General features: G+C 40.5%; 1 protein-coding gene and 2 non-coding genes across 4 annotated transcripts; all 3 read left to right on the forward strand.

The window, feature by feature from the left end:
* On the forward strand, positions 1-27,932 carry Nop60B (dyskerin pseudouridine synthase 1 Nop60B). Of its 2 annotated transcripts, XM_067772708.1 has the most exons (6): positions 2-136; positions 277-645; positions 714-965; positions 1,198-1,472; positions 26,702-27,124; positions 27,355-27,932. In XM_067772708.1, the coding sequence occupies exons 1-6, from the start codon at positions 124-126 to the stop codon at positions 27,580-27,582; spliced, it is 1,560 nt and encodes a 519-aa protein (XP_067628809.1). In that variant the 5' UTR covers positions 2-123; the 3' UTR covers positions 27,583-27,932. The 2 variants fall into 2 exon arrangements, with proteins under 2 accessions (XP_067628810.1, XP_067628809.1); XM_067772709.1 differs by lacking the exons at positions 26,702-27,124; positions 27,355-27,932 and having other exon boundaries at positions 1-136; positions 1,214-1,408.
* Positions 26,216-26,353, forward strand: LOC137247346 (small nucleolar RNA snoR639/H1). The gene has a single exon (XR_010951812.1). It is a non-coding gene; the product is annotated as a small nucleolar RNA snoR639/H1 (small nucleolar RNA).
* Positions 26,464-26,604, forward strand: LOC137247349 (small nucleolar RNA snoR639/H1). Its single transcript, XR_010951815.1, has one exon. It is a non-coding gene; the product is annotated as a small nucleolar RNA snoR639/H1 (small nucleolar RNA).
* Positions 27,933-27,960: the final 28 nt, after the last annotated feature.

Consider the following 27,960-nt stretch of genomic DNA (forward strand, 5'->3'; position numbering starts at 1 on the left):
TTTACGGGCGCAAATGATGGCAAACCCGGCAAATCCTAACCTTTCTTTTATTTGCCGGACGTGTGGCTTTATAAAACGTGTTTGCTGTTTGAATTATACTAATTTTAATTTTTATTGGTAGTAATGGCAGAAGTTGGTAAGAAAAACATATAAATACAGTCATTTAATAAAAGTTGATAAGAAAAAGCTGAGATTTTAATGGCAAGATAGTATTTATCACATTCAAATATATATGCGTGCATTAAAGTACCGCGTGGTTTCATCCAATACTTTCAGAAATTAAAAAGGAAAAGAAAAAGAAGAAGATTAAGGAAGAGCCCATTGACATTGAAGATGTTGGTGTGCTCCAGAAAACGGGTGACTTCTCGGTTAAGCCCTCGGAGAAATTTGCAAAACTCGATGCGTCCCAATGGCCTTTACTATTGAAAAATTTCGATAAGCTGAACGTACGCACCAACCATTATACGCCATTACCACATGGATCATCTCCACTTCATAGAGATATCAAAGAATATATGAAAACTGGTTTTATTAAGTTAGATAAACCATCTAATCCAAGTTCTCATGAAGTTGTTGCATGGATAAAAAAGATTTTAAAAGTTGATAAAACCGGACATTCGGGAACTCTTGATCCAAAGGTTACAGGTACGCCATTTAATTTTACTTATCAAAATACATGTTAAACTTTCCTTATATGTATATTAATTTATTAGGATGCCTCATAGTGTGTATTGATCGCGCCACCCGCCTAGTAAAGTCTCAACAAAGCGCTGGTAAAGAGTATGTTGCCATTTTTAAATTACATTCTCCCGTTGAATCCGTAGCAAAAGTGCGTCAAGGTTTAGAAAAATTACGTGGAGCGCTTTTCCAAAGGCCTCCATTGATCTCAGCTGTGAAAAGACAGCTACGCGTACGTACAGTTTATGATAGCAAACTACTGGACTATGATGAAGCGCGTAATATGGGTAAGGTTAATAAATAGTTGTATGCGTATATATTTTATGTATGAACATAAAGGCATTGTTGAAATGGATATAACAACACTTCTTTAAATGAGTGTTGTTAGTTCAGTCATTGTTATATTATTTATAAATGCTATATTAAATATTTGATAACTTCTGTAACTCATATTGGACCAGAAGTACATTTTATTGTATGTATAATCTTTTTTCTCTTGATTTGCGTCATATTCTAAAGGTGTTTTTTGGGTTAGCTGTGAAGCTGGATCTTATATACGAACAATGTGCGTACATTTGGGCTTGGTTTTGGGTGTAGGAGGCCAAATGTTGGAACTTAGACGAGTGCGTTCTGGAATACAATCTGAGCGTGACGGTATGGTTACCATGCATGATGTTTTAGACGCTATGTACCTGTATGAAAATCATAAAGACGAGTCTATGCTGCGGCGGGTAATAAAACCATTGGAAGGTTTACTTGTCAATCATAAGCGTATTATTATGAAAGATAGTTCGGTAAGTTTTTTGTCTATTTTTTATATATGTATATGTGCGTATTATTATGAAAGATAGTTCGGTAAGTTTCTTGTCTATTTTTTATATATGTATGTATATGTGCATGGGGCAGTTTTGTATATGTCGTGCGTATGGAGATTCCACAATGTGTTGTGGGTTTGAAAGCCGTTTGGTGGTAACGGTAATTTTGAAATTAAAGGCAAACAAAAACTGAATTTGGCAGGGTCAGGATGCAAATCTATTTACGACCACGGAACGTATGCAAAGATACGGCCCTGGAGAGTTAAACAAGATCTCGGTCAAAAAATGTTGGTGATGGTGTAGCGATAAGGACACCCCTAGATCCGCAAGGAACTTGAAAGGGTTGCGTTACACAACCTCTTGAATCAATTTCGTATTTTAGCTGCTTCTTACGACAGGCATGCATGCCGCGGGTATAATCTAAGCCCACTTTGACCCGCAGGGGGTCAAAAAATTCTTATTTGTTATGGGAAAATATTAGAAATGTACAAATTGGTACACATTTTGAGACTGGTTGCCCTATTAGGGTTTAGGATCGCGAAGAGGCTCAAAGCTAGTAATTCTATACGACAGAATGACACTCTTATTTATAAAAAATATTGATCTGTTGTACAATATATTCCACAAAAACATTTTGCTGTAGTTTAAAAATTACTCACACCCGTCCATCAATGGTTTGAAAGCAAGATTAAATCCTTTTTACATAATTTTTTTCCAGTGTGCAACAAAATTACAGCAACCACATAACTACTATGACAACAACAACCAAATAAAAAAGTTAAATTTTGCAAATATCTCTTCACAGAAGCAAAAGCAAAAGTTTTAACTTAATTTCTAATTTTAATTTTGAACGCGTCCTTTTACACCTATCCCGATATTTTTAAACACGGTTGAAGCTAATATATGCAAATCGAAATGAGCCGAGACTTATTACTCGGGGATATTTCAAGGGACTGATTCCGATGTGGGAATGTGTCCCCTCATTTGATAACTAAACTAGTTACTTTTTCTCTAATTCGTCATGCTCTTGGTGTCGCTAGGTTATGTTCAGAGGTCAGAAGTGCCCGAGATGGTCGGGCTAGTACCTTTATGGGGCTTGTTACCGGAACGTACTGAATCTACATCCGGCAAAGGACCATCAGCATCGATAACACTCCCCACAATATACTCAAGGGATTCAAGGGGTTGTGTAGCGCAATATATAGCTTCTCCAACCCAATTGTCAACCTCACCTTCGAGCGGCGAATCCCGTTTCACTAACAGACGAGGCTCTGGCGACCCCAAGCTCCTCATGGAACTTGGGGGTGGGGAGGGAGGGATGGCCTGAAGGTTTAATGTGGCCATATAAATCGTTCCCGAGATGGTCGGTTCCTTAATGGTGCTGTGTTACCGGAGCGTATCGGATCTGTATCCGACAAAGGACCATCACATCGATAACACTCCCCAAAGCCTTCGGGCGCTACAACAACAACAACAACAACAACAACAACACAATATACTCAAAAAGTTTAGAATTAGTCGACAACTTTTCTATGGGTCTATAATTAGCGACGTTATTTTTATAACCGCTCTTGAAAACAGGGCTAATGGAAGTTGTCTTTCATGCATCGACACTCTCGACACACTCGAGAGATATGTTAAAAGTAAGGAGTGGGATCGCCAATGCCAAACAATTTTTAAGAAGATAAGACGATAGGCCGTCAATATCGGTAAAGGTGGATGATTTTATGTTTTGGATTCCTTCCACAACATCTTTAAGGGATAAGGTCAAAGCGCCAAAGTTGATAGAAGATTCAGCCCAAACAGGGACCTCCGGCCGGAATTCCTTTGAGCAAAAAAGTTGGAGCGGAAAAAATCTGCAAAGAGATTAGCCGCTTCAGCTGGTGAAGAGGTAAGTTCAGTATTATAAAAAACTGATGCCGGAATACAAGAGCATAGCTTTTTGGATTTTACGTAATTCCAAAACGTCTTAGGATTTTCTTTAATACCAAGTTCAAAGTTACGAACAAAATTCCTGTGGTCTTTTGCCCAATACTTAAAATTTTTTAGAATAATGAAGGCATTTAGATCTATAGACCAAGGACTTAGTGAGTTTGAATTTTTTGAAGAATCTTTCTAAAATTCTTTAGCCGCTTCAGCTTTCTAGTATACCACGGAATCTTGTAACGACGCGCTTTTTTCCGAGGTATATTCTCACTACAAATTTGGATACCATCAGTTTTAAAAATGTTGACACTACTAGAAAGATCCTTTCCCCGAAAAAGAGACTCCCAGTCAATGGACGAAACTTCCAGAAAAACCATATCAAAGTTTCCGCGTTTAAATGGAAAGCTATGGGTATCGTCATATGGACGGATACCACCATAAAAGGTATCCCAGCGGGTCAGGGGGTTAGAATATACCCGCGGTAGGTATGCCTGTCGTAAGAGGCGACTAAAATACCGGATTGGCCTGAAGGTTTAATGTGGCCATATAAATCGTTCCCGAGATGGTCGGGCCAGCACCTTAACGATGCTGTGTTACCGGAGCGTACCGGATCTGTAAACGGCAAAGGACCATCACATCGATCACTCCCTAAACCTTCGGGGAGCAACCGTATCGCTATAACAACAACAACAACAACAACCATAAAAGGTATAAAATTCCAAAGGTAAGCGATGTGATGCAAACTTGAGCAAGACAACGGGTCAAGACATTCACTAAGAGTACGGTTGACATTATCATTAACGAAGACAAGGTCCAGAGTTCTTGATAACTTATTTGTGAGGCTGTTTTTCTGGGAAAGATTTTATATTTTGGAGTAGCGTGCTTTTGTTGTTGGATAAACAACAAAGACAATCACCGAAGGTTTTCTGAATTGTTATCGATGTTGATGGTCCTTTGCCGAATATACATAGATCTGGTACGTTCCGGTAACAGGCCGCATTGTACTAGCCCGACCATCTCAGGGACGTCTAATAGGACCACATTAAACCTTCTAGGCTGTCTTTGCAGCTTCAGTCGGGTATTCTACCGGTCGGAATAAAGCGTTCCGAAGCTGAAGCGATTACCTTACGGAACGCACGCTCCTCTTGCCGGACATCAGTCGGAATGGGGAGAGCAGCAAAACGTTGATTTGTGAAGGTTGCTTAGTCTTCCCAGTTAGGGTTTTGAAATTAATAAAAGTTTTCAGAAGTGATAAAACTGGCTCGACGCAGTATTGTTGTAGCAGTAATGATGACACTCCCGCAACAACAACTACACCCCGAAGGCTTTGGAGAGTGTTATCGATGTTGATGGTCCTTCGCCGGATGTAGATTCCGGTATGTTCCGGTAACAAGCAACATTAAGGTACTAGCCCAACCTTCTAGGCCATCACACCCTCCCACCTCCTATATTTCATTTCATTTATTTATTGACAGTATTAGCACAATAAGATCTTGTATGATCTTTTATAGTGCAACAATGGTTACACAATAATGAGTATAATTTTTTAAAACTTAACTTTAAAACTTAACGTAACAAAAGTGAAAATATATAAGTTTAACAAGAATTGTGACAAAAACATTTAGCAACAATGATTGACTAGATTAATAAGTAGCTAAACTCAGATTCTAATTTGTATAAACTTTACCAAAGAAAGAAAATATAACATTCTTAAGGTTGCTTCTACTTAAGCTATTGCGAACCGAGTTGGGGATAGAGTTCCAAATGCGGAGAGCATTGACAAAGAAAAGTCTTGCAGAGTTTAAATAATTGTAGCTGGGCACGATCAAGTCATTTATGCGAGCAGATCTAGAGAATGTAAGCTTGTTATATAAATAAGTATGCATTTTATCAGCAATCACACGACACAAATATATACAGTTCCTTGCCTTAAGATACTCAGATATTTCACAACCCAAGAGACTCGTTCGCCACGCTGATATATGATCATACTTAGACAACCCGAAGACATACCGCGAGATTAAAGGCGACATCAATCTTATGTGCCGACTTTGAATCTAATTTGCTGTATATACACTCCGAATAGCAGATAATTGGTAGTATTAATTGTATAGCAAGCCGCTTCCTAATTCCAAGTGGGGTGAAGGAGGCAGACATTCGTAGATTACGTAGAGTGTAGTAAACTTTACTGATAACAGCGTTAATATGATCATCACAAGAGAGACTAGAGTTAATAACAACCCCCAGATTGTTTACTTTAGACAAGTACTTAAGGCATTTATTATAGATATATAAAGCTGGTAGATTTGATGAATTAATTTGCCTTTTAGATATAGGTAGCACATACGATTTATGTATGTATGTATTTATGTATGTATAATTTATTCAGTCTATGATTAAACAATCTTACAGACTAGAATACAAAAGCAAATAAATACTTAAACAAATAATCAACTGAAAACCACAACGAATAACGTAAGTAACATGACTAGCGAAAACAAAAGATAAAAAGATAATGCAAGTAAATATTATAGGAACTCTTGCAAAGTTGACATGAAGAAGCTTCTCGACAAAGAAAAATCAATAAAAAACCTTGAGAGTCTATTAAATTCATTTAGTACCCGAAAAATTGGGTCAAAATTACAATAATTAGCCCTGCAAGCACTCATGTAAAATGGAAAAAATGTTCGAAGACTCCGATTAGGTACATTAAATGACACCTTCGCTAAGAGAACTGGGCAGTCAAGAGAGCCAACTATTAGATCATAGACGAACATTAGATGTTCTATCCTTCTGGATTCGAGAGGTTGGAGATTTATGAGTAAGCAGCGCGAGTGATAGGATGGAATTGGGTCGTCAAAGTTGAGTGAAAATAGAAAAAACGAGTATATTTTCTTTGAACCCTTTCAATTCTGGCAGCATTGCAGCTATAGATAGGATTCCAAACAATTGAGAGAGAGAGGTATAAAGAGCCTTCCTTGTATAAGGATCCTTAAAGTCTTTTGCATATCTACGAAGAAAGGCAAGGTTTCTGTAAGCCTTGGGAAGCATATAAGAGATATGATTGACAAAAGATAAAGAGGAATCAAAAACAACACCTAAGTCAATAAATACATTAACCGAAACCAGTCGAGCACCTGCGATATCGTAGAGGGTGGAATATAAGTTAGATGATTTAGTAAACGATATGTGGAAACATTTATTCACATTGAGGAAGAGATTATTGGCATACACCATTCAATAAGATTATTTAGGTCATTTTGTAGGAGTAGGGAATCCGACTCGCCATTAACTCTATGAAATAACTTTAAATCATCTGCATTTAGAAGGAAAGAGGACGAAAAAAAATAGGAACCAATATCATTTATAAAAAGCACAAACAACAAAGGCCCGAGAATGCTACCCTGTGGAACTCCAGACGTTGCATAAAAAGGTAGGGACTTGTAGCCCTCGATTTCAACACATAGAGACCGGTTCGATAGATACGATTTTAACCAAGATAAGAATACAGAGTGAAATCCAATATACTCAAGTTTAGATAGTAAGATTTGATCTGAAACTTTATCAAAAGCCTTTGAGAAGTCGGTATATATGGTATCAACCTGGCAGCCATCCTTAAATGCAGAGATACAGAAATCAGAAAACGACCCTAGATTAGTGACAGTAGAGCGTCCAGCAACAAACCCATGTTGACGCGGGTCAATCACCCTTTTAATGATAAAAGACAACTTCTCCTTTATGATTTTTTCGAAAAGCTTTGAGCATACTGTGAGTTTGGCAATCGGCCTATAGTTAGAAATGTCATTTTTATTACCAGATTTAAAAATAGGACAAATTGAGCTGCTTTTCCATCTATCGATAACAGTTCCAGAGGACAGAGATAAATTGAAGATATGGCAAATGGGAGCGCAGAGAGTTAAACTACAGTGCTTTAAGAAAAAGGCGCAAAGGCCATCAGTGTCACATCTTAGCGAGGGTTTAAGGGAAAGCATAGCATTGCGAACATCATCCTCTGAGATAATGAGGGAGCCAAAATCAATCTGATCACGAAGTCCTGAGCGCGAATGAGAGCCAGCCAAACCTACATTGGCATCATCAAAGTTAGATTTAAAGAATTCCGCAAAAAGCTCAACTGTTTCAGTTAGCGACTGGGAGCTTACCCCATTAATGGTCATACAGATCGGAATATTCGTTGAACCACGTTTGGAGCGGATAAAGTTCCAAAAGGCTATTGGATTTTCTTTAAGCTCATCTTCGAGCCTACGCATGTAGCGATTATAAAGAAATTTATCGAGAACATTAAACTGCCGCACACTATTAATGTACTGTTCCCTAAGAGAAATGTTTTCCCTATTTGCCTTATATAATTTATTGAATTTGTTACGCTTGTTCTTCAACCTCTTAAGCGTTATGTTATACCAAGGTAATTTATGCAACCTAGGCCTAAAACGAGGCACTGTACTATGAAATATCTCAGACAACTTCGATAAGAAAAGGTCATAACACATGCTGACGTCATTAGAGAGAAATATATTTGTCCAGTTAAGTGCAAGTAAGACATTGTTCAACTCACAGAAATCAGTAAGACGAAAGTTAAAAGGAGAGTTATCCAATGGCGTCAGCGTAGGGATAGCAGCAAAGGTATTTAATTGAATGACAAGCGGTAAGTGATATCTATCAGATGGACACACAGGAAGAGTACTCTCAGAGAGATCAAATATTAAATTCTCATCGACAAACACTAGATCAAGCAACCTCGAAAGAGTATTAAATAAATTATTGATTTGAATCAAATCGCAACTTAAAATATTATCTATAAGATTGATTTCATAAGAACGGGTGACATTCGTAGGAGTTAGAATACCATTACATTGAAAGTCTGACCAAACATTATTAGGCAGATTGAAATCACCAAGTATGCAAAAACTCGCATCAGGGTGGCTTTCGCATAGATTGACGATGTTCTCGACATGAGATGAGTATAAGGAATCACCACTGTTCGGCGGTATGTACGAGCAACATATGAAAGTTGAACTAGAGGAACTGGAAATACAGACGCACAGCTGATCTAGTAATGAATCATGATGTAGAAGTTGACACCTCGATGAATGCAGGTTTCTGTTAACTGCAATCAACACTCCACCCCCTTTCTTTTGACCAGTTTTCACGGAGTCTCGATCTTTCCGGAAGGTTAGGAATAACTTAAAGTCAAAGTATTCTTCATCAAAGAAGTCTTCATTGAGCCACGTTTCCACAATGACATAAACGTCATAGTCCATACGAGACGAAGACAAAAGAAAATCATTAGATTTGGTGCGCATGCCGCCGACATTTTGAAAGTAGACTCTCAAACGTGCATTTATCACTATTAAGGGAAAGATAATTTTTTTGCGCCCAAGACGAAATAGCTGACAAATCACTATTAAACTTGGCACAAAGTTCAGATACTTGCGCATGTGTTCCAGACATATAAAGTTGAATATCATCTGCATAAGCATGCATTTGAGCATACCTGCAGGTGGTAGATATGTCATTAATAAATAGGCTAAATAATAACGGTCCAAGTATAGAACCTTGGGGGACACCATTAGATAACATCTTAAGACTAGAGACTTGCGATCCCACCTTCACTCGTTGCGCTCTACCACCCAAGTAACTCTTCAAGAGACCTAAGGCAGAGTCCCCAAAACCAAAATAAGACTAGCTTCATGCATAACAACGTGTGGTTGACAGAATCAAACGCTTTGGAAAAGTCGAGCAGACAACATATTTATCTTGTTACTGTCATAGGGCGCCCGAATATCATCCAAGATTTTGAATATTGAAGTTGAACAGCTATGCTTTGCTGTAAATCCAGACTGGAATGGGGAAAGTAGATTGAACTTGTCAATATAAGCATGGATCTGTTCTGATAACAAGCTCTCAAAGGTCTTCGACAACGCAGGAAGGATGCTAATGGGACGAAAATCACTTAGACGGCAGGCGGACTTATTTTTAGCTACAGGAAGGACAGATGCGATCTTCCAGACATCAGGAAAGCACGAGGTTGTGATGCAGTGGTTGATAATATGGGTCAGGGCTGGCAGTATCTGTGGAAGAACAATTTTTATAAATTTTACAGGAATACCACCTTCACCAATAGCATTTGAGCGTACCTTATAAATGCATCTCACCACATCATGCTCCGACACAACACAAATATCAAATTTCTGGGAAAAATTCACAGGACAATGTATCGGGTGGGTAATTGGGTCATTGGAAGAGGTAGCATAATTAACGAATACTGCATTCAGATCTTCAGGGTCGAGCGAGCAATCAGGATTGTCCTTAACATGTACACGAAGACTTTTCAAGTTACGCCACAGCACATTATTGGGAAGTTCACAATTTAACATTTTTCGAAAGTATGCCTGCTTCTCATGTTTTATAGTTGCAGTAGCTACATTCCGTATATTCGTATATAAACACCAGTTTATATCAGTGCGATTCCGTTTCCATACTACATAGGCCTTGTTACGTTTACATATTATGTCACGAGCAGTTTTGTTGAACCATGGGCAAGATCGAGATTTTCTCTGAACTGTGCGCATCGGTACATGAGCATTATAAAAAGATAACAATATATTATTTAAAAAGTTTAGCTTGTCATTTACCGATGGGAAGCTCCAGCAATAAGTCCAGTCTACCCAAGACATCGCAGTACTCAAATTGTTAAAATTGATCGAGCGATAGTCAGGAAAATTTGAAGGAGCCGAAACTAAATTACCATGATCAAAAGTAATGTCAAAGGAACAGAAAATTAAATCATGGTCAGACACAAACGAAATTTGGTCGAACTTTAAGACAGAAGACAAAACAGACAATGAATTAATCTAGTAGACTAGGACAACAATTATTCCCATATCTAGTCGGTACAGAGGAATTTACTAAAGAAAGACCAACACTAGACATGTCATCTAAAAGACGGGAGCTGTACAAATCACGGGATAACATATTTACATTAAAATCACCACATACTATTATTTCATCATGATCAACAGCTACTACAGACAACGTATTAAAGAAATGATTTACACTAAAACATCTATTGGGATTGTACACACATGACAAGAGGACTTTAGACAGGAGGCCTGCATGGGATACCATGCTCGATTTTAGATATTTTTTTTGCAGAAAATGGCTACCCCACCACCCTTTTTATTCATTCGATCATTTCGATACATCGTATACCCATCTATCTCAAAGTGCACATCCTTTATTTCATGCCTGACTGAGTTTAACTACCCTTACAAAGATTAATTCACTACAACTAGGACAAATACTTAAGACTAAACTAGCGAAACTGATGTAAGTCGTCTACGCAGCTTATGGCAGTTGGCGGGCTGTTCGCAGCGCTGTCACTCCTCACATACACTGCACCTCTAATTGTAAATGCTGACTTCAGCTTCCCATTTCGTCGCAATTTGACAGCTTCTTGCAGCAGAAGTCTATTCTCTTTAGAGAGGCTTTCATAAATATGAAAAAAAAACCCTCACAACCAAGAGGATTTAGGGGAATAGCCGACTTTGTTCTTTTCCGATGCTCACGAAAAGCTCGCAGGGTGCGGTTACGGTCGAGAGGCGAGTGAAAGTTAATAATAATAGCACTATTTGGATTTGAATTTGAAGGTTTTGTGCGAAAAATATCTCTTATTTGAGGAGAATGGAAGTCGATAGATTTACGCAACAGGTTAAATACACGTTTTAAGTCTTCACCTTCAAGATACGGGACGCCGAAAGCAACCGCATCAGCTGAGATATCCGGCGCAGCACTCTGTTCAATGACACCAGCTAACATATTTTTCATGCATGCCATGTCTTCTTCAAATTTCATCGCATTAGCTTCCAAAACAGATTCGAGCGGACGATTCAGCAATCGTAGCATTAAGCACTGATACTTCTTCCTCCATTCGCTTAGAAAGCTTATTTTCCACCTCTGTTAACCTATTCGCTACATGTCAGGGGTGGGTGTTCCCCGCGTTGGGCGTACCTTGTCCCGCTCGAGGGATATTAGATGGTATAAAAGGGCATAAAGCCGGAGGCCGCTCTCAAGAGTGTCACCGAAATTCACCTGAAAAAGACAAAAGAAAAGTACCCTAAAGTAAAAAGTTCTTATAAGCAGCGTGTAATTTATGTATGTATACTTCCCGTAAACTCAACATTCCAGGGTCCCAACACCTCGCCTCCTAAGCATCCTAGTTTCCGCACTGGAAAAAAGCAAAAAGAACAAGAAATTAATTTAAATTAGTTTGGGCATAAATAGCGAAATCACTTATATAAGTGCACATTTTTTCTGTTGGGTAATCAAACACTCAAAAGTACAACAACCAAATGCAAATTGCCCACCGTCACTATAAATATTCTTTATTAAAATTTTCACATTTATTACCTCTTATAATCATTCCTGAGGCTTTCGGTAATTGTTGGACTCTATTAGCAGTCCACCAATGCTCCAAACTTGTAATTTTGTTTTATATTCCAGGCCCGGACGCCTGGGGACCATAAGCAAGAAGTGTTCTTTGCTCAGCCACTTCAGGCACCGCAACCTAAACTATTTATTTGGCAAAGAAGAGCCACGTTGGTCTTCTTTCATAAAAATAACACTCGCGCACTGAAATTATTTAATTTAAACGCGAAATTTATTTTTTTTGGTCGCGGAATTTAACATGCACTCACGATACAAAAATGTAAACAAGCGAGAAACGTCAAATTAAAGAAAACAACAAAATTCCCAATATGGTGAAATTTGTAAAAGCTTTTTGGTGAGGGTTGCCGGACCGCAGCGAAAGGGATGATGAAGGAAAATAGGATCAATCCAGGAAAAGGATGGATATAGAGTAAAGAAAGTGCTATTAAGATTGGAAATGAGGACAATAGGAAACGGTATGTAGAACCGGCGTTGCGGTTTGTTTCTGCTGGTATATATATAGGGCATAACTGTGGCAGAAGAAAAGAAAGATTTTAACTGTGGGCATATGCACGTCGTGAGTGCGCGGTGAATTTTTTTTGTGGTGATAGTCCGTGAACGGTAAATAAAACTGTTTTCCCTGTGCGCGCAAAGTCTAGTAAGGACCAAATCCGTAGTGTTCAAAATCTGTATGTGCTGTGGGGCAGGATGCCCATAAATCTAAAATAATCGGTCGTACAAGTCGAAATTAAAAGAACAACGAGCAAATCGAGGGGAGACCATAAATCTAAAGTTAAATGGTGATAAGTCATCGGAGCGAAAGTGGTAAGTCGATCAAGATCCAAAACCCTTTGTTTAGGCCCTATGCAACTTTTTGTTTTTGGCTTTGCGCCTCTTTGGTGATTCACGCCAACCCAGTTTCCAAATTTGTGTCAACAAATTTTGCTAAAAATCTGACCCAGCGCATTGCGTCTACAGGTGCAGATTTCTATGCAAAGTAAATTTCGATTCTCTTCCTGTTTTCTTTTATAAAAGAATGTTTTCCTTATTTTTTTTTTGTTTTATTATTTCTCGGTTTAAATTTCCATGTCGCATTCATACATATATTTGCTTTTATAGCAATGTAATCTACCTAATCTATGAGGCGTGAATGCCAACTTGGCGCTCAGGCACACCATTGTACCTTATGGTAAATTGTACCTTTTTGTTCCGCTAGCTGGGGTACCTTCTCCCATAACGAAAGCTCTGGCGAGCACAGGGAAATTCTTCAAGCCGACACACTAGTATTCACCAAACTATGCTATAATTTTCACCCATAATTCGTTCAAGAAACATTGCCATAAAACTATTGCGTGCCGGAATCCCAGCGAACAAACTACATTTGGAACCTCATTTGATTATTTGTACATTTATATGTTTTATATATATTTCGTTTAGTTATAAGATTTGTATTTGATTATAGTGTCAAAATATTAAATTTTTGAATATTAATTCGTGGCGAACGTCTACGCGTCAACCCAAACGTTTATTCAAATATACCGTTTTTTTTTGTAAATAGCGGCGAGAAAGCCCAGCCCCTAGGAGTCCCTTGACCACCAAAGAGAGCTCTTTTAGGTAGGATAGGACCCTGGTAGGGAATATAAAATTTTGAGCGGTTCTAATGTTTGGTTTTTGGTAGCGTTGGCGGGAAGTCCCGAAGTAATTTGCGGAATTAATAATAATTAATAAATTTAAAAAAATGATTTCGTGTAAGCCGAATAAGGCAAAGTAAAAATTTCCCAGAAATTCCATATTTTACTGATATATGTATGTAAGAAAATTTTGTTTGAAATAAAGTCAAATTTTTTTTATTGTTCAAATCGCCTGTCGTAAGCCAATTTTTATTGCAGTTTTGAGTAAGCAGTAGATGTATGTATTTAGCTATATTTTATATAATTAAAACTGTTATATTGAAGTGAAAAAGAAATTTAAGATGGCGTTCTAAATTAATAAGGTGGGGAGGGGGAAGATGAACAAAGGGTAGGAGGTTTGGAACGGAATGGAGCAAAGGTAAGATAAGGGGACCTGCAGAGCGATGCGAAGCGAGCGGTCCAAGGAAGGGTGGGCTTCTTGTGGGGTGAGGTGGGAGAGGAAATGATTAATGTGATTGTGACATCCGCCCCGCATCAAGGTGGAAAAAGGGTTCAGAACCGCGACTCCATGTACTGAGCTAGCTGGGGCAATTCCACCTTGATTGCGCAAAGGGGCGGATCCACAAATGTACGTGTACGTGACATACACTTTGAATTAAAGGCCGCAATTGTTCAGTATGCTGTTGAACTGTCACTTCAAGTTCGGTCAGCTTGGCAAAGACCTTCTCAAGAATGTTACTTTCATCGAGCTTAACCACCTTAGCTGTTGGAGAAACAGTGCTCAGTTTACGCTTGGGTGCAACAGAGGTGGGAGCAGCAAAGTACATCGCAATATATAAGAATTTTATTAAGTCTTAAGATACTTTTAGATTCAATAATGAACGTCTGGTCACCTTAATATAAACTGATCCTAGATCTTATTGTACTAATACTATTTTTGCAATAAATGAATGAATGAATGAATGGACAGATGTCTTCACACACAGGTGGCGCAGTTGACCGCTTGGCAAGTGTCAGACTAGTAAAGTGTATTTACTTGTTCTTGCACTAGTTGTTGTTGCATGCAATTCAATTTTAAATTCACTAGTTATTGTTGTTGCACAGCAATTTAATTTTAGAATCGCAATTATCTATTTCTACAAGAAATACGCCAGAGAGCAAAATACGTCCATTAACTTCCGATCAATAGAAAGGATATAACCATATATTTAGCAATTGTTTGACACTTTAAATCAATTAATTAAATTTTCAAATAGAGAGCAAAGAAACTTTCGACTTGCTTAGCCAGAGTTGCCAAACTTCCATATCCATGAGGAACTTGGGGTCGACAGAGTCTCGGCTGTTAAAGAAACAGGATTCGCCACGGGTAGGTGAGGTCGAGACAATTGGGTTGGAGAAGCTATACATATATTGCGCTGGCATCCCCTTCAAAGGGTTACGCTACAGAACCCCTTGAATCAATTTTGTATTTTAGACGCCTCCTACGACAGGCATATCTGCCGCGGGTATATTCCAAACCCCCTAACCCCCTGGGTATGGACAAGTGGTCAGATGATAAAGTAAGCATTGGCTGCCGTTCGAAGGAAATATATGTAAGTAGGGCAAGTTACCTACGATTAGAGTGGGGAATCGCCGTTTATCGTGCAGAAAGTCGTATTTTCTATTTGCTGCGCTAGCTGCCTAACTTCTCGACTGGTAAGCTGGAATGCCAGAGGTCGCGGTGTGCGTTGAAATCGCCAGGAATAAGGCGGTTTTCGCCACTAAGTAGCGCGCTGACATCAGGGCGATAGCCACTTGGACAGCAGGTTGCAGGAGGAATATAGATGTTGATTATTTCTAGGTCAACATTAGCTGACCGGATAGTTATGTCTTGCGTTGTAGCCATCACAAGCTCGGAGCTCCAATCTGGCAGAGAGTTTTGTTTCTTGAATTGAGGCCAATCTTCACTCTGGGGGTTAGAGAAGTGTGGATACGCCGTGGAGGATTTAGGCTTTGTCGTGCGTGCTGTCCAACTGCTGGAGTACCTGTTTGTTGTTGTTGGTGTTGTTGTTGTTGGTGTTGTTGTTGTTGGTGTTGTTGTTGTTGTTGGTGGTCTTTGTGTTGTTGTCGTTGTTGGTGTTGTTGTTGTACGGTACGCTCCGGTACCACAGCACCATTAAGGTGCTATCCCGACCATCTCGGGAACGATTTATGTGGACATTAAACCTTCAGGCCATCCCCTCCCTCCTCACCCTCAAGTTCCATGAGGAGCTTGGGGTCGACAGAGCCTCGTCTATTAGTGCAACAGGATTCGCGAGGATAGGCGAGGTTGACAATTGGGTTTGGAGAAGCTATATATTGCGCTGGCAACCTGAAGGGCTGCGCTACACAGCCCCTTTAATCTGGTATTTTAGTCGGTTCTTACGACAGGCATACCTACCGCGGGTATATTCTGACCCCTAACCCGCTGGGGTCTGGAGTACCTGGTGTTATGGGTTGGTACTTGTGTTTGGGCAGCATGGTGCTACGATTCCGCCGGCCGGCCGTCCGGTTGTTGTTGTTGTTGTTGTTGTTGTTGTTGTTGTTGTTGTTGTTGTTGTTGTTGTAGCAACGCTCGCCCCACCTAATAGCCGCGACGGATCACAAATTGTCATCAATATCCTCTAACGCGAGTCCAAGGAAACTTGCAGTTTCAACAGGGGTGGACCATAAGAAAAGGGGTGTTAGAGGCGTTGGTTCCACATTACAATTAAAGAGATGGTTGGTGTCATGTGGGGACACATTGCAAGCGGGGCATACATTTTGTATGTCGGGGTTGATTGTGGATAGGTAAGAGTTTAACCTGTTACAGTATCCAGAACGAAGTTGAGCAAGAATGACACGCGTTTCCCTGGGGAGTGCGCGTTCCTCTTCCGCGAGTTTTGGATAATTTTTTTTAAGTACTGGATTCACCGGGCAATTCCCGGGATAAAGATCCGACGCCTGTTTATGGAGTTCACCAAGGACCTGCTTGTGTTTTTTCACTTCATACGGCTGGGTTATCAGGTGCCGTAGTTCCTCAAAATGCTTACGGAGATGACTCCTTAAGCCCCTAGGCGGTGCTGGTTCATCAATCAGATGTCTGTTGGGATGCCCAGGTTTCTGGGTAATCATCAGGAACTGTTTGGTCAGCATCACATTTCTCTCCCTGATGGGAAGTATTCTCGCCTCATTATGCAGATGGTGTTCTGTGGACATAAGAAGACAGCTCGTGGCGATTATGAGAGCAGTATTTTGGCAGGCCTGTAGTTTCTTCCAGTGGGTAATTTTTAGGCTTGGCGCCCATATGGGTGACGCGTAGCACGTAATCGGCTGGCTAATTGCTTTGTATGTAGTCATGAGCGTTTCTTTATCTTTTCCCCAGGTTCTGCCAGCGAGGGATTTGAGGATTTTGTTACGGCTCTGAATTCTCGGAACAATTGCGGCTGCGTGCTCACCAAAATATAGATCGTGATCAAACGTCACACCCAAGATTTTAGGGTGTAGGACAGTCGGTAGCGTAGTGCCATCGACGTGGATTTTCAAAATGGTCGACATTTGAGACGTCCATGTTGTAAATAAGGTCGCGGAAGATTTACGAAGAACGATTGTGATTCCTTCCGGTGGTGAAGGTAGCTTAGATATGTAGAAATTAAACAAAAGTGGGGATAGGACATGACATCGAGGGTGCCTTTGACAACACATCTCACGAAAGCGTAAACATATCACTGCAGAGAAGAGGAATTCAGTTGCATATCCAGAGATGGATTGACAATCTACTCCACACAAGAATCGCTGAAGTCCATGTATGCAACAGCGCAGTTAAGGTTAATACCACGAGGCGGTGCCCTCAAGGAGGTGTTCTATCACCCCTTCTGTGAAGCCTAGTAGTGGATGAACTCCTGCAAAAGCTATCTGACAGTGGCATAAGATGCCAGGGATATGCTGACGACATCGTCATAACTGCAAGGGCTAAATTCGAGAGTACGCTCTGTGACATAATACAGAGAGCATTGAATATTACAAAGGGATGGTATGCCAGTGTGGGGCTTAACATCAACCCATCTAAAACGACCATCATCCCTTTCACCAGAAGAAGCACCCTACCAGCCCTGAGAGCAATTACAATAGATGGCGTGGCACTAGAACATGGAACCGCGGTGAAATACTTTTGACACCAAGCTCCTATGGAAACCGCAAAAGCTATCTGACAGTGGCATAAGATGCCAGGGATATGCTGACGACATCGTCATAACTGCAAGGGGTAAATTCGAGAGTACGCTCTGTGACATAATACAAAGAGCATTGAATATTACAAAGGGATGGTATGCAGTGTGGGGCTTAACATCAACCCATCTAAAACGACCATCATCCCTTTCACCAGAAGAAGGACCCTACCAGCCCTGAGAGCAATTACAATAGATGGCGTGGCACTAGAACATGGAACCGCGGTGAAATACTTTTGACACCAAGCTCCTATGGAAACCGCACTTCGACTCCATGAGAGATAGGGCCACGAGGTCCATCATGATATGCAAACGTTTAGCAGGCAAATCATGGGACTGTAGCCCGCATGCGCTAAGATGGATGTATACCATGATAGTAAAACCTATGATAATTTTATAATGTTGGTCTCCGATAGTGAGTCCCCGAGTTCCAAAGACTGTCTATCTACTTTGTTGCGCATAGTCAGAAAAAGCCAACGGGCTGAAAGTTGTCCATATCAATGCGCAAAGCCTTTATAAAAAGCTTGACGAGTTGAGGTTTCTGTCAGAAGGCTCCTATATTGATGTCATATGTGTTTCAGAAACATGGTTTTCTTCGTTTCATAAAAATGACATGGTGAAGATAAATGGATACCAACTTTTCAGAGTTGATAGAAGTGGTCATGGTGGTGGTGTTGCGATATATGTAAAAAGTAGTATGTCCTGTAAATTGTGTTGTTGTTCTAGTCCAAGTGATCCTGTGGAATATGTGTTTGTTCATATGTTTTCTGAAAATAATAGTAGGCTTCTTATCGGTTGTGCATACAGACCGAATCGACTAGTAGATTTTTGCGCATTTATTGAATTTCTTCAATCGTTACTAATAGACTATGACAATATCATCGCTGGAGATTTTAATAGTAACCTACTGGTGGATGCCACTTTAAAACAAACCATGGAATCTCTGGGACTTTTTTCCCACAAACTGTGCTATACCAACGCATTTCACAAATACTAACTCTTCTCTATTAGATTTATTTTATGTCAATGATCTTCATAAAATGATTCACTACACGCAACTATCCGCCTCCTGCTTCTCAAAACACGACCTGATATTCCTAAACTACAACTTCCAAACATCATGTAGACCAAGTTCGTTCGCGTATCGCGATTACAGAAGTATAGATTATTATTCTCTTTCTGAGTCCGTTGATTCGGTTGAATGGAGCTTGATTCGTACGTTGACATCGGTTGATGACCAGACAAAGTTTCTGCAGGATAACATAAATAAGTTATTCGATGATCACGTTTCACTAAGAATAAAAACACCTAAATACAAGAATAGCCCTTGGTTCAATGCTACATTAAAACACCTTATCCACCTTCGTAACCAAGCCTACTCACGGTGGAAAAGGTACAAAACAGTGGAAGCGCATAGTTGCTTTAAAACAGCTCGGCTTACTGCAAACAAAGCCATAAGGCTGGCCAATGCAAATTATTTTAAGTATAAGTTTAGTTCTACTTTGAATACAAAAGAAAAGTGGAACAAAATCAAACAAATAGGAATTGGTAAGCCCAAAAGTGACCTGTCTCATCCCCCTGATGTCGACATCAACGAAATAAATAATACTTTTGTAAGACTACCAAACTCAGCCGACAATGTGTGCATTGATAACTACTCCGCGCGTGTTAATGTTAACACTAGCCCTTTCGAGTTTGTGTCGATAATTGTGATGCTGTCCAAGCCATACTTTCTGCGAAGTCTAACGCAATGGGGCTTGATGGTATATGTTCAAAGTTTTTAAAAGTCATTCTTCCAAAAATCCTTCCCTACATTACTTACTTGATCAACTCAATTTTGACGACCGGTGTCTTCCCAATATACTGGAAAGCTGCAAAAGTTATTCCAATCCGTAAACAAAATAATGAGTATCGACCAATAGCCATACTCCCTTTCCTCTCTAAGGTCGTTGAACGTATTCTACATGGGCAAATCGTATCATATGTACATGAATACAAGCTCCTGCCAGACAGTCAGTCCGGTTTCAGGTCAAAACGGAGCTTTACAACGGCACTATTATCTGTGACAGACGAAATTCATGAGCGAGTGGATGAAAGTTACATTGCCTTCTTAACACTTCTTGACCACTTCAAAGCTTTCGATTTTGTGGACCACACTCTGCTCTGTAGGAAGCTGGAAAACCTATTTAACTTCTCTGGTCATGCAGTTGCCCTTATAAGATCATATCTTGGCGATAGGACTCAAGCAGTATGTATAGATGGTGAAAAGTTTGACTCCCTACATGTCTTAAGAGGCGTCCCTCAAGGCTCTATCCTGGGTCCTCTGTTATTTGTTCTGTACATCAATGACTTACCCGATGTCCTTAAGTATTGTAATGTTCATATCTACGCTAATGATGTGCAGTTGTTTACGTGTTGTCCTCGTGATCAAACTAGCTTGTGCATAAGTAACTTAAACCACGATTTGAATCAAATATTTTCATGGGCTGCTATGAATGGCTTATGTATAAACCCGAATAAGTCAAAATGTATTGTTATTCATAGAAGGTCCTTTCCCACTAATGATTTAGAGAATGTAGTGTTCGACAATTCCGTTATAGAATACGTAGATACGGCGAAAAACTTAGGTGTAATTTTTAACAAAACATTGACATGGAAAGTGTATGGAATGCTTCGTACACTATGGTTAACACAGTATTTCACGCCTTTGCACATAATACTACTTCTCGCTAAAGCGTACTTAATACCTACGCTACTCCATGGCTGTGTGATTTACTCAAACTGTGACTATCTGTGCAAGAACAAACTAAATGTTGTTTACAACAACATTGCTAGATATGTTTATGGGTTGAAAAGACTTGACCACGTATCACAACATGCTGAAAGGTTGCTAAACATTTCTTTCGAAAATCGTTTAAAAGTCAAAACACTGTCCCTCCTCCATAAGTTGATACACACGAAGGAACCTGACTATCTATATCGTAAGCTTATTTTTCTGCAATCATCAAGATCGGTGCTTCTTCTTAAGCACATTAGATACCGCACGCTAACCTCTGAGCGCCAATTCTTTGTTACTGCAATACGTCTTTGGAACTCCCTACCTACAAGTCTTCGACTCTTAAGTAATGCTCTGCACTTCAAAAAAGAGCTAACATCATTTTTTAACGACTCTTAAACTGGATCTCAAATTGATGTTGTTAAAATGTTCATTTCTAAGTCCTTTTCCTTTCTCTGTGTCTTCTATCTTCATTTGTTAAATACTATTTGATCTATAACCAGCCAAAAGTTATCATCACTACTGCTGTCTTTTAATATTTATTAATAACTTTTATTTAGTTTTAAGATTTACATTTACATACATAAATATTTCACTATTATCCGTTATATTTAATTTAATTTGATTAATCTAATTTATTATTATTATAAATGTTCAATTTTTTATAGCTAATGCTATTCATGACTAGCAATGTTAAATAATTTGTAAAATTGTTGTGCTGGGAACAAATTTTCAAATAAATACATACATACATACATACATTACATACATACGGTTCGATAGCCTGGGCATCGAGAACAACTCGGGCGACGACGAGGCAAGCACTATCAAAACTTCAGCGACTGGCATGTGTATGCATCACGGGAGCGTACTGGAAGTACTTGCAGAGAGGCACCCGGAAAATGCGTTTGTAGCAGGGCCTTCGCTCGCTCCTCCACCGTTCCGGTATAGGTACCGCCTGGGAGCCTAATCGCTAGGTTAATCTCCCTCTGCTCTTTGGTTAGGGCCTTGTGGAGCCTTGCCGCTGCAGGTGTGCTAGAAATTCCCTCACAGAAATTTCTGAAACTTTCCCTCTTAGCTTTCCTTATCTCTTTATTGTACTTTGTTAGATTTTGAGTGTATTCCTCCCAGTTGCCGGTTGTTCTTGCCCCGTTAAAGAGTTTCCTGACTTTCTTTCTTAGTAGTGTCAGGTCATGCGACCACCAGGGGGTTGCCTTCTTACCCTCAACTAGGGAGACTCGGCAACTGGAGTTGTAGGCATCTATCATTATCTGATTTGCTCTATCCACTCTGCCCTGTAACTCAGTACAGTTAGTGCTTCTGCTCTTATTTCTGAGACTATCCGCGTTAGCCTCTATGATACTTTTGTAGCTGCCCCAGTCTGTTTTCCTGGGATTTCTTTTAGGGCTTGATTGCCCCGATACAGCACCCAGCTCAAACCTTATGATCCTGCGATCCGATAGGGAGGGTTCTTCTGAGACTCTCCATTTCGAGATCATATTCTCAGTTAGGTTGTTGCCAAGTGTTATATCTAGGACATCTGCCCTGACTCTCGTAACAAACCTCGGTTTGCTCCCGACGTTATATATATTCAAATCGTTGCTGACTATATATTCTAGTAAACACTCACCCCTTTGGTTGGTATCACTGCTGCCCCCCTCCGTGTTGTGGGAGTTAGCATCGCTTCCTATGATCAACGGAAGTTTCGCTCTTCTGCAGTGCTCCACTAGCTTCTGCACGTTAAGTGGAGGGACTGTGCTGTCGTCCCCCGGGAAGTAGGCCAGCACAATGCTGGTGTTGTCTCCATTCACCTTTGCCTTGATCTGCACCGTCACCAGATCCCGACTTAAAAATTCTGTAATACAAAAATTGTTAATATTTGCTTTAAGCATTACACATGCTCTTGGTCTCTGCTGTGAGAGATCCCAAATAACTTTGTTATTACTCACATTAAGGCCCCTCACCTGTCCCTTGAAAGCCCAAGGTTCTTGTATGAGGGCGATGCCCAGATCATCCGAGGCGAACCTCCTCACCAGTACATCCGAGGCTGCAATGGCGTGATGGAGGTTGATCTGGACTATTTTTATGCTTGTGCCGGTCATTTTGGCCCGGCCGGCCTCATCGGATCATCGTCATCCGACAATCCGCTCTCGCTTTCGTCCCGCCTATTCAGCTCCAGCTCCTGGAGGTCCAAGCCCTCGATGAGCTCTTGTGTGGTGGGGATTTCTCTTTCATCCCCAGGCTGCACGATTGTGTCCTTCTTGCTTGCTGCGAAGGGAGGGTTTGTGGTCTCGCGAGCTCTGATGGTATCGGTGCTCGTGTCCGTCATATTCTCTTCCGACAGCTCGCCTCTGTCGGTGCCTCTGCCTCCGCCTTGTCTTCCGGCTGCTCATTATTCCCTGGTTGCCTCTGCCTCCAGGGTCTCACTAGGACCAGGCCGTACCTATAGTGCAGCTTAAGTCCGTTTCTGCGTATAATTTGATACGATTCCTCGTCTATGCCCACGTCGAGACGTAGGCCTGTTTCCTCTGCGCTACAATTAATAACGCGCCATCTCTGCCTCCTGAGGCCCTCATTTTGGTTGGCGAGGAGCCGTAACGCAAACTCTTTGGGGCGTTCCGCACTTCTGGGGAGGAACATAGTCACATTATGCGTTAGCGGTATTTCATCCCCGCGTCTCGTGCATAATTGTGGCCCTGTCCACCCCTCAAGCGTCGGTATCACTTCAACGAGCCACTTAACCGTTTTCTCGTCCTCGCAGTCTACGAGGAGGAGCCCTGCTCGGAAGTATACCCCGCAAAAAACTGGGGTATGCCCACATCCCCTGAACACTCCGTCCATTATGAGCTCTTGGCGATTCCTCAGGTCCTCTTGACTTAGGGCCTCCGCTTGGTAGTTACTGGGCAGAACAGCTATTCGGATACCCCTAAGGGCTTCCGAATAGCTCTGCTGCCTTGGTGCCATCTCAGCGGGTACCCCAGTTGCCCTGGCTTGATTCTCCCTGCCCGTGGGTGCAGTGTTCCTGGGAGCTTGGGCCCGTTGCCTCTTTGAACTTGGAGTTTCCTCCGGCGTAATTTGCCCGATCCTGCGCTTTTCAGCGGGAGCGGGCGTATGCTGGTCAGCTGCCGCTGGCTGTGTTCTTCCTTCTTTGCTTCCTCTTTGAGCATTGGCTTTTCTTTGTCCGTGGTCTGGTTCATGCCTGCGCTCATCTGCACTGGCTCTTGTCTCCCTGGGCGACAGGCCTTCCTCGAGATATCGGAGATATCTTTTTACCCCAGCCCCACTTAGTCCAAAGCGCCTCTTATCATCCAGCGCTCCTTGACTGCCCCGTGGTGGAAGTGCAGGTAGCCTGCCTGTTGTGTCTTCTGTTAGGCCGCTTCCATTCCTCCGGGTTCCGCTCTTTACTTTTCCCTTCCTCGGACTTTCCATAGTTGCTCTGTGAGCTGCTACCTGAGTCATGCTCCGACGGTGAGCGCCTAGACTTACTCGTCCCTCTAGAGGGACTGCTAGGGTGGTGGTTTTCGTGCTTGGATGCACCGTCGTAGCCTCTCTTTGTCAGCTTTTCTCGCTCTCCGGCAGTCAATTCTTTTGCTTTCCCTTGCGACCCGCGCTGCGCAATGGAGGTACTGGGCCCTCCATGGATCGCGGGTTTGTTGCCTGCCGTCGCCTTCTGCTCTCCTTGTTTACCTTGCCCGCGCTGCTCACCAGTGGATAGGGGTCCACTGGCAATCGCGGGTTTCTCTGCTTCCTGGTTGGAATGCTCTTCGGGCCCGCGCTGCTCTCCTTGGGTTTTGGTGTTGCCCTTGGGGTTCGCGGTTTTAAGAGCCGGTTCTCTGTATACTCCAGTGCTTGTGGAGGGGGATTCATCCCTCTGATGCTCTAAGAAGAGCATTGCCTCCTCTCTCGTTAGGCTGTCCAGGAATTGCCTGGAGTACGTGCGTGGCCTACCGCTTCTCTGCCCGCTGCTCTTCTTGGAGCCCGTTTTTTTCGTTGTATATTTATTTAATTTAATCTAATCTATTTATTTATTTAATCTTGAAAGTGTTACATTTCTTACAGACTAATTACAAATGTAGGCAAATACCAACTAACTTGACTGGTCATTAAGTAGCATTTTAAACCTATTTTCACAAAAGGAGAAATCCAAAACTGAAGATTTCGGAAGCAAATTAAACTCTTTAAGAGCTCTGACAACAGGAGCATTGGCAGCATAATTAGTCCTCGCCAGCCCCACATAAAATGTGGCATGATTCCTTAAACAAATATTAGGAATAACAAAGAAAATACGTTCAAGTAAAAAGGGGCAGTCCACCACCCCAGATATCAAATTAAAAATGAAAGTTAGAGATAAGAAGGTTCTCCTACAATTTAGTGTCTTAAGACCGATAAGCAAACATCTAGACTCATAAGCGGGAACCGGAAGTTCAAAATGAAGGGGCCGCAGAGCATACTATAAAGATTTTCTGAACTCTCCAATCGACGAATATGACAGGAATAATACGGACGCCAAATAAAATCAGCATATTCTAGTTTCGAGCGTACCAGTGAAGTAAAGAGTGTGCTTTTATTGTTGTTGTTGATCGTTTTTTGTTGTTGTTCGTTTTTTTTGTTGTTGTTCATTTTTTTCTTACGACAACTTGCTTGACGTGGCAAGCGTTGTTGTCAATGTTTTAATTTGGGGAACTGGGTTGGTCCGCCGCGGCAGAGCCCCTTGACGCGGTAAGGCCATGGCTACTCCCCAAGGTGGCCCGGTGTTGGGGAGGCGCCGTTATAATACAGCCGGTGTTGTGGACCTCCTGGCTGCAAACCAGTCCAATGGGCACGGTGACGCATGACACCCTGAACTAGGAGGTGACAGTTCCTGGTTCCCGATCGCATTCGACCACATCTGTCAGGTGAGCGCGGTTGCCCCGCTCCCATCTGACCAATTAGTATCATATGCGATCGGCGTAAGCCCCTGCACCGCTACAAGGTGACTGTCTTCGCAGGAGTTTAATGATTATTGAAAAGGAACTTCCGATGATATATGTGACCCGGCCTATGAAAAGGTGGCTTATAACTCAAAAAAAAAAAAAAAAAACAAACAGCTGTTTCTCGCAATTTCTTTTTTGAGTCATAAGCCACCTTCCATAGGCCGTGTCACATATGTATATAAAATATGTTCCGACATTAACTGAGGCTATAGGTCAACGTAATTTTTTCGCAACTTCCAGAATTTAACTATTTACGTAATATTTTAAGCAAACATTTTGTAACTTGAAACCAAATCTTAAACATTTTTGACCTCAAATAATTCAAGTTTTTTAAATTTATTTTTTTTTTTTAAACAAAAACAAAAAAAAAATTCAGTTACATGCAATTTTGTACATGTATTGTTATTTTCAATTCCAGCACTGTACATATACCAAAATCTTCGAAAAAAGCAGCTTCGAAAAGTGGTTAGGGGCTTTGTGAATTGAGCTAACTATATATACTTCCGTAAAAAGATGTTTCACTGTTTTTTTTAGAAGAACCAGTCGAAAAAAATTGTTACTGACATATACATACATATATGTGTGAAATACTGAAGGGGCAGTGTCACGTCAATTTCCAATTCTTTTAATTACTTCCTTTGATACTGCAAAAGATTGGTGCCCAAAACACCCTTATCTAGCAATAGCATTAAGAACAAAATAAAAATGTATATTATTTCGTGTAAAATAATAAATTTGTGTGTTTTCAACCCCATGATATAAGCCGGCAGGGAATAAACATTTTCAGTTTTCTCTGTGACTATAATTGGGAACAATAATTCTAATCCGATGTGTGTATATTTCGAAAAGCTGTCTCTGCTTGAAATAAAGATTTATTCAGACCATAGTTACTTATTATTAAAAATGTTAATATTTCGAATCAACATCACAATAAAAATTATACATATGTACCATGAAAACACAAAACAAGTTTATCTATGTATATATTTACTCAATACCCCATGACATAAGCCGGCAGGGCAAATATTTTTTATCGAGTTTTCCCTGTGACTACGATTGGGAACACAAATATTCTCCGATGTGTGTATGTGGCAAGATAATTTTATAGATTGCTCCAAAAATTGAATTTGGTGTACATTGCAATGCAAAATAAAATTTAAAAAATCGCTATTAACTATAGGGCTTAAGTTGTTTTATAATTGCATCAATTTGTTTTAAATTTTTTGTTGTCTAGGTGAATGCCGTTTGTTACGGTGCTAAGATTATGTTGCCTGGTGTATTGAGGTACGAAGATGGTATTGAGATTGATCAAGAAATTGTTATTGTAACAACAAAGGGTGAAGCAATTTGTTTAGCTGTAGCGCAAATGACTACAGCAACAATGGCATCGTGTGATCATGGTGTTGTGGCGAAAATCAAGCGAGTCATTATGGAAAGAGATACTTATCCACGTAAATGGGGCCTAGGGCCTAAAGCATCTGCAAAGAAAGCTCTGATTGCTTCAGGAAAACTAGACAAATATGGGCGTCCTAATGAGAACACTCCCAAGGAGTGGTTGACGGGCTTTGTCGATTACAATGCAAAGAAGCCAGCTGCAGCTCTTACACAACAAAGTGCAGTACCAACGAATGGTGCTAGTGCAGAGGATGGTAAAAAGGTACGAATCAGATTTCCCAAGTATTAACTCGATTTATATATGGGCTGTCCCTAATCGTCCGGAATGTTCAATTTTTTTCCTATTTATTTAATTTAAATTGCTGCTTTTATTAATTTCACTTCTTGTAGCGTTATTATTTTACTTAATTCTGAACGATGAATAACCTTTTTTTCTGGACAAATAGTCACTTTATAACTTATAATCGAAAAAAAACTTCCTTTTTTTTTCAGCGAAAACTGAGTGCGTCTAGCGAAGATGAAAATATAAAGGCCGGAACGGAGGCTGTTAGTATTGAAAAGTCTGAAAAAAAGAAGAAGAAAAAACACAAAGCCGATAAAGAAGCACATGAAGAAAATTCACAGGTCGTAGATACTGAAGAGACGGAAAAAACTGAAAGGAAAGAAAAGAAGAAGAAGAAGAAAAAAGATAAAGATAGGGAAAGAAGTGAGCAAGAGTAGTGACAGTTGTTAAGATATAATCACAATTCGTATTTTTTCGAGTTATTTTCACAATGCATTTCGTAGAGTATCCCATTTTATGCTTCAACTGAGCTGTAGTTTCTGTAGTTTACAATTTTTATTTTGTTTAATATTAATTTTTTTTTAATAACCTAAAGTTCCAGGAGGTTTAACCCTATACATATACATAAATATATTTTTGTACGTATCGAACAAGTATGTACATCTTGAGGCGACCTCAGTTGAAATATTATGATAAAAATATTGTACTTGATATAAGGATAAAAATAAGTCGAGCTATTTTTTTAGTTTTCGAAATAAATATCCATGCCTTGGCTGATGTGAATATACTTAAATGTTTAATTTAGGGTTGTGTTA

Source organism: Eurosta solidaginis, chromosome 3, assembly GCF_040869045.1.
Source record: "Eurosta solidaginis isolate ZX-2024a chromosome 3, ASM4086904v1, whole genome shotgun sequence".
NCBI lineage: Eukaryota > Metazoa > Arthropoda > Insecta > Diptera > Tephritidae > Eurosta > Eurosta solidaginis.

Bases quoted from the DNA above. Each gene is read 5' to 3' on its own strand.
- Nop60B (XM_067772708.1), top strand. The intron at 966-1,197 runs GTAAGGTTAATA...CATATTCTAAAG, and splicing joins TGATGAAGCGCGTAATATGG to GTGTTTTTTGGGTTAGCTGT. The intron at 27,125-27,354 runs GTACGAATCAGA...TTTTTTTTTCAG, and splicing joins GTGCAGAGGATGGTAAAAAG to CGAAAACTGAGTGCGTCTAG.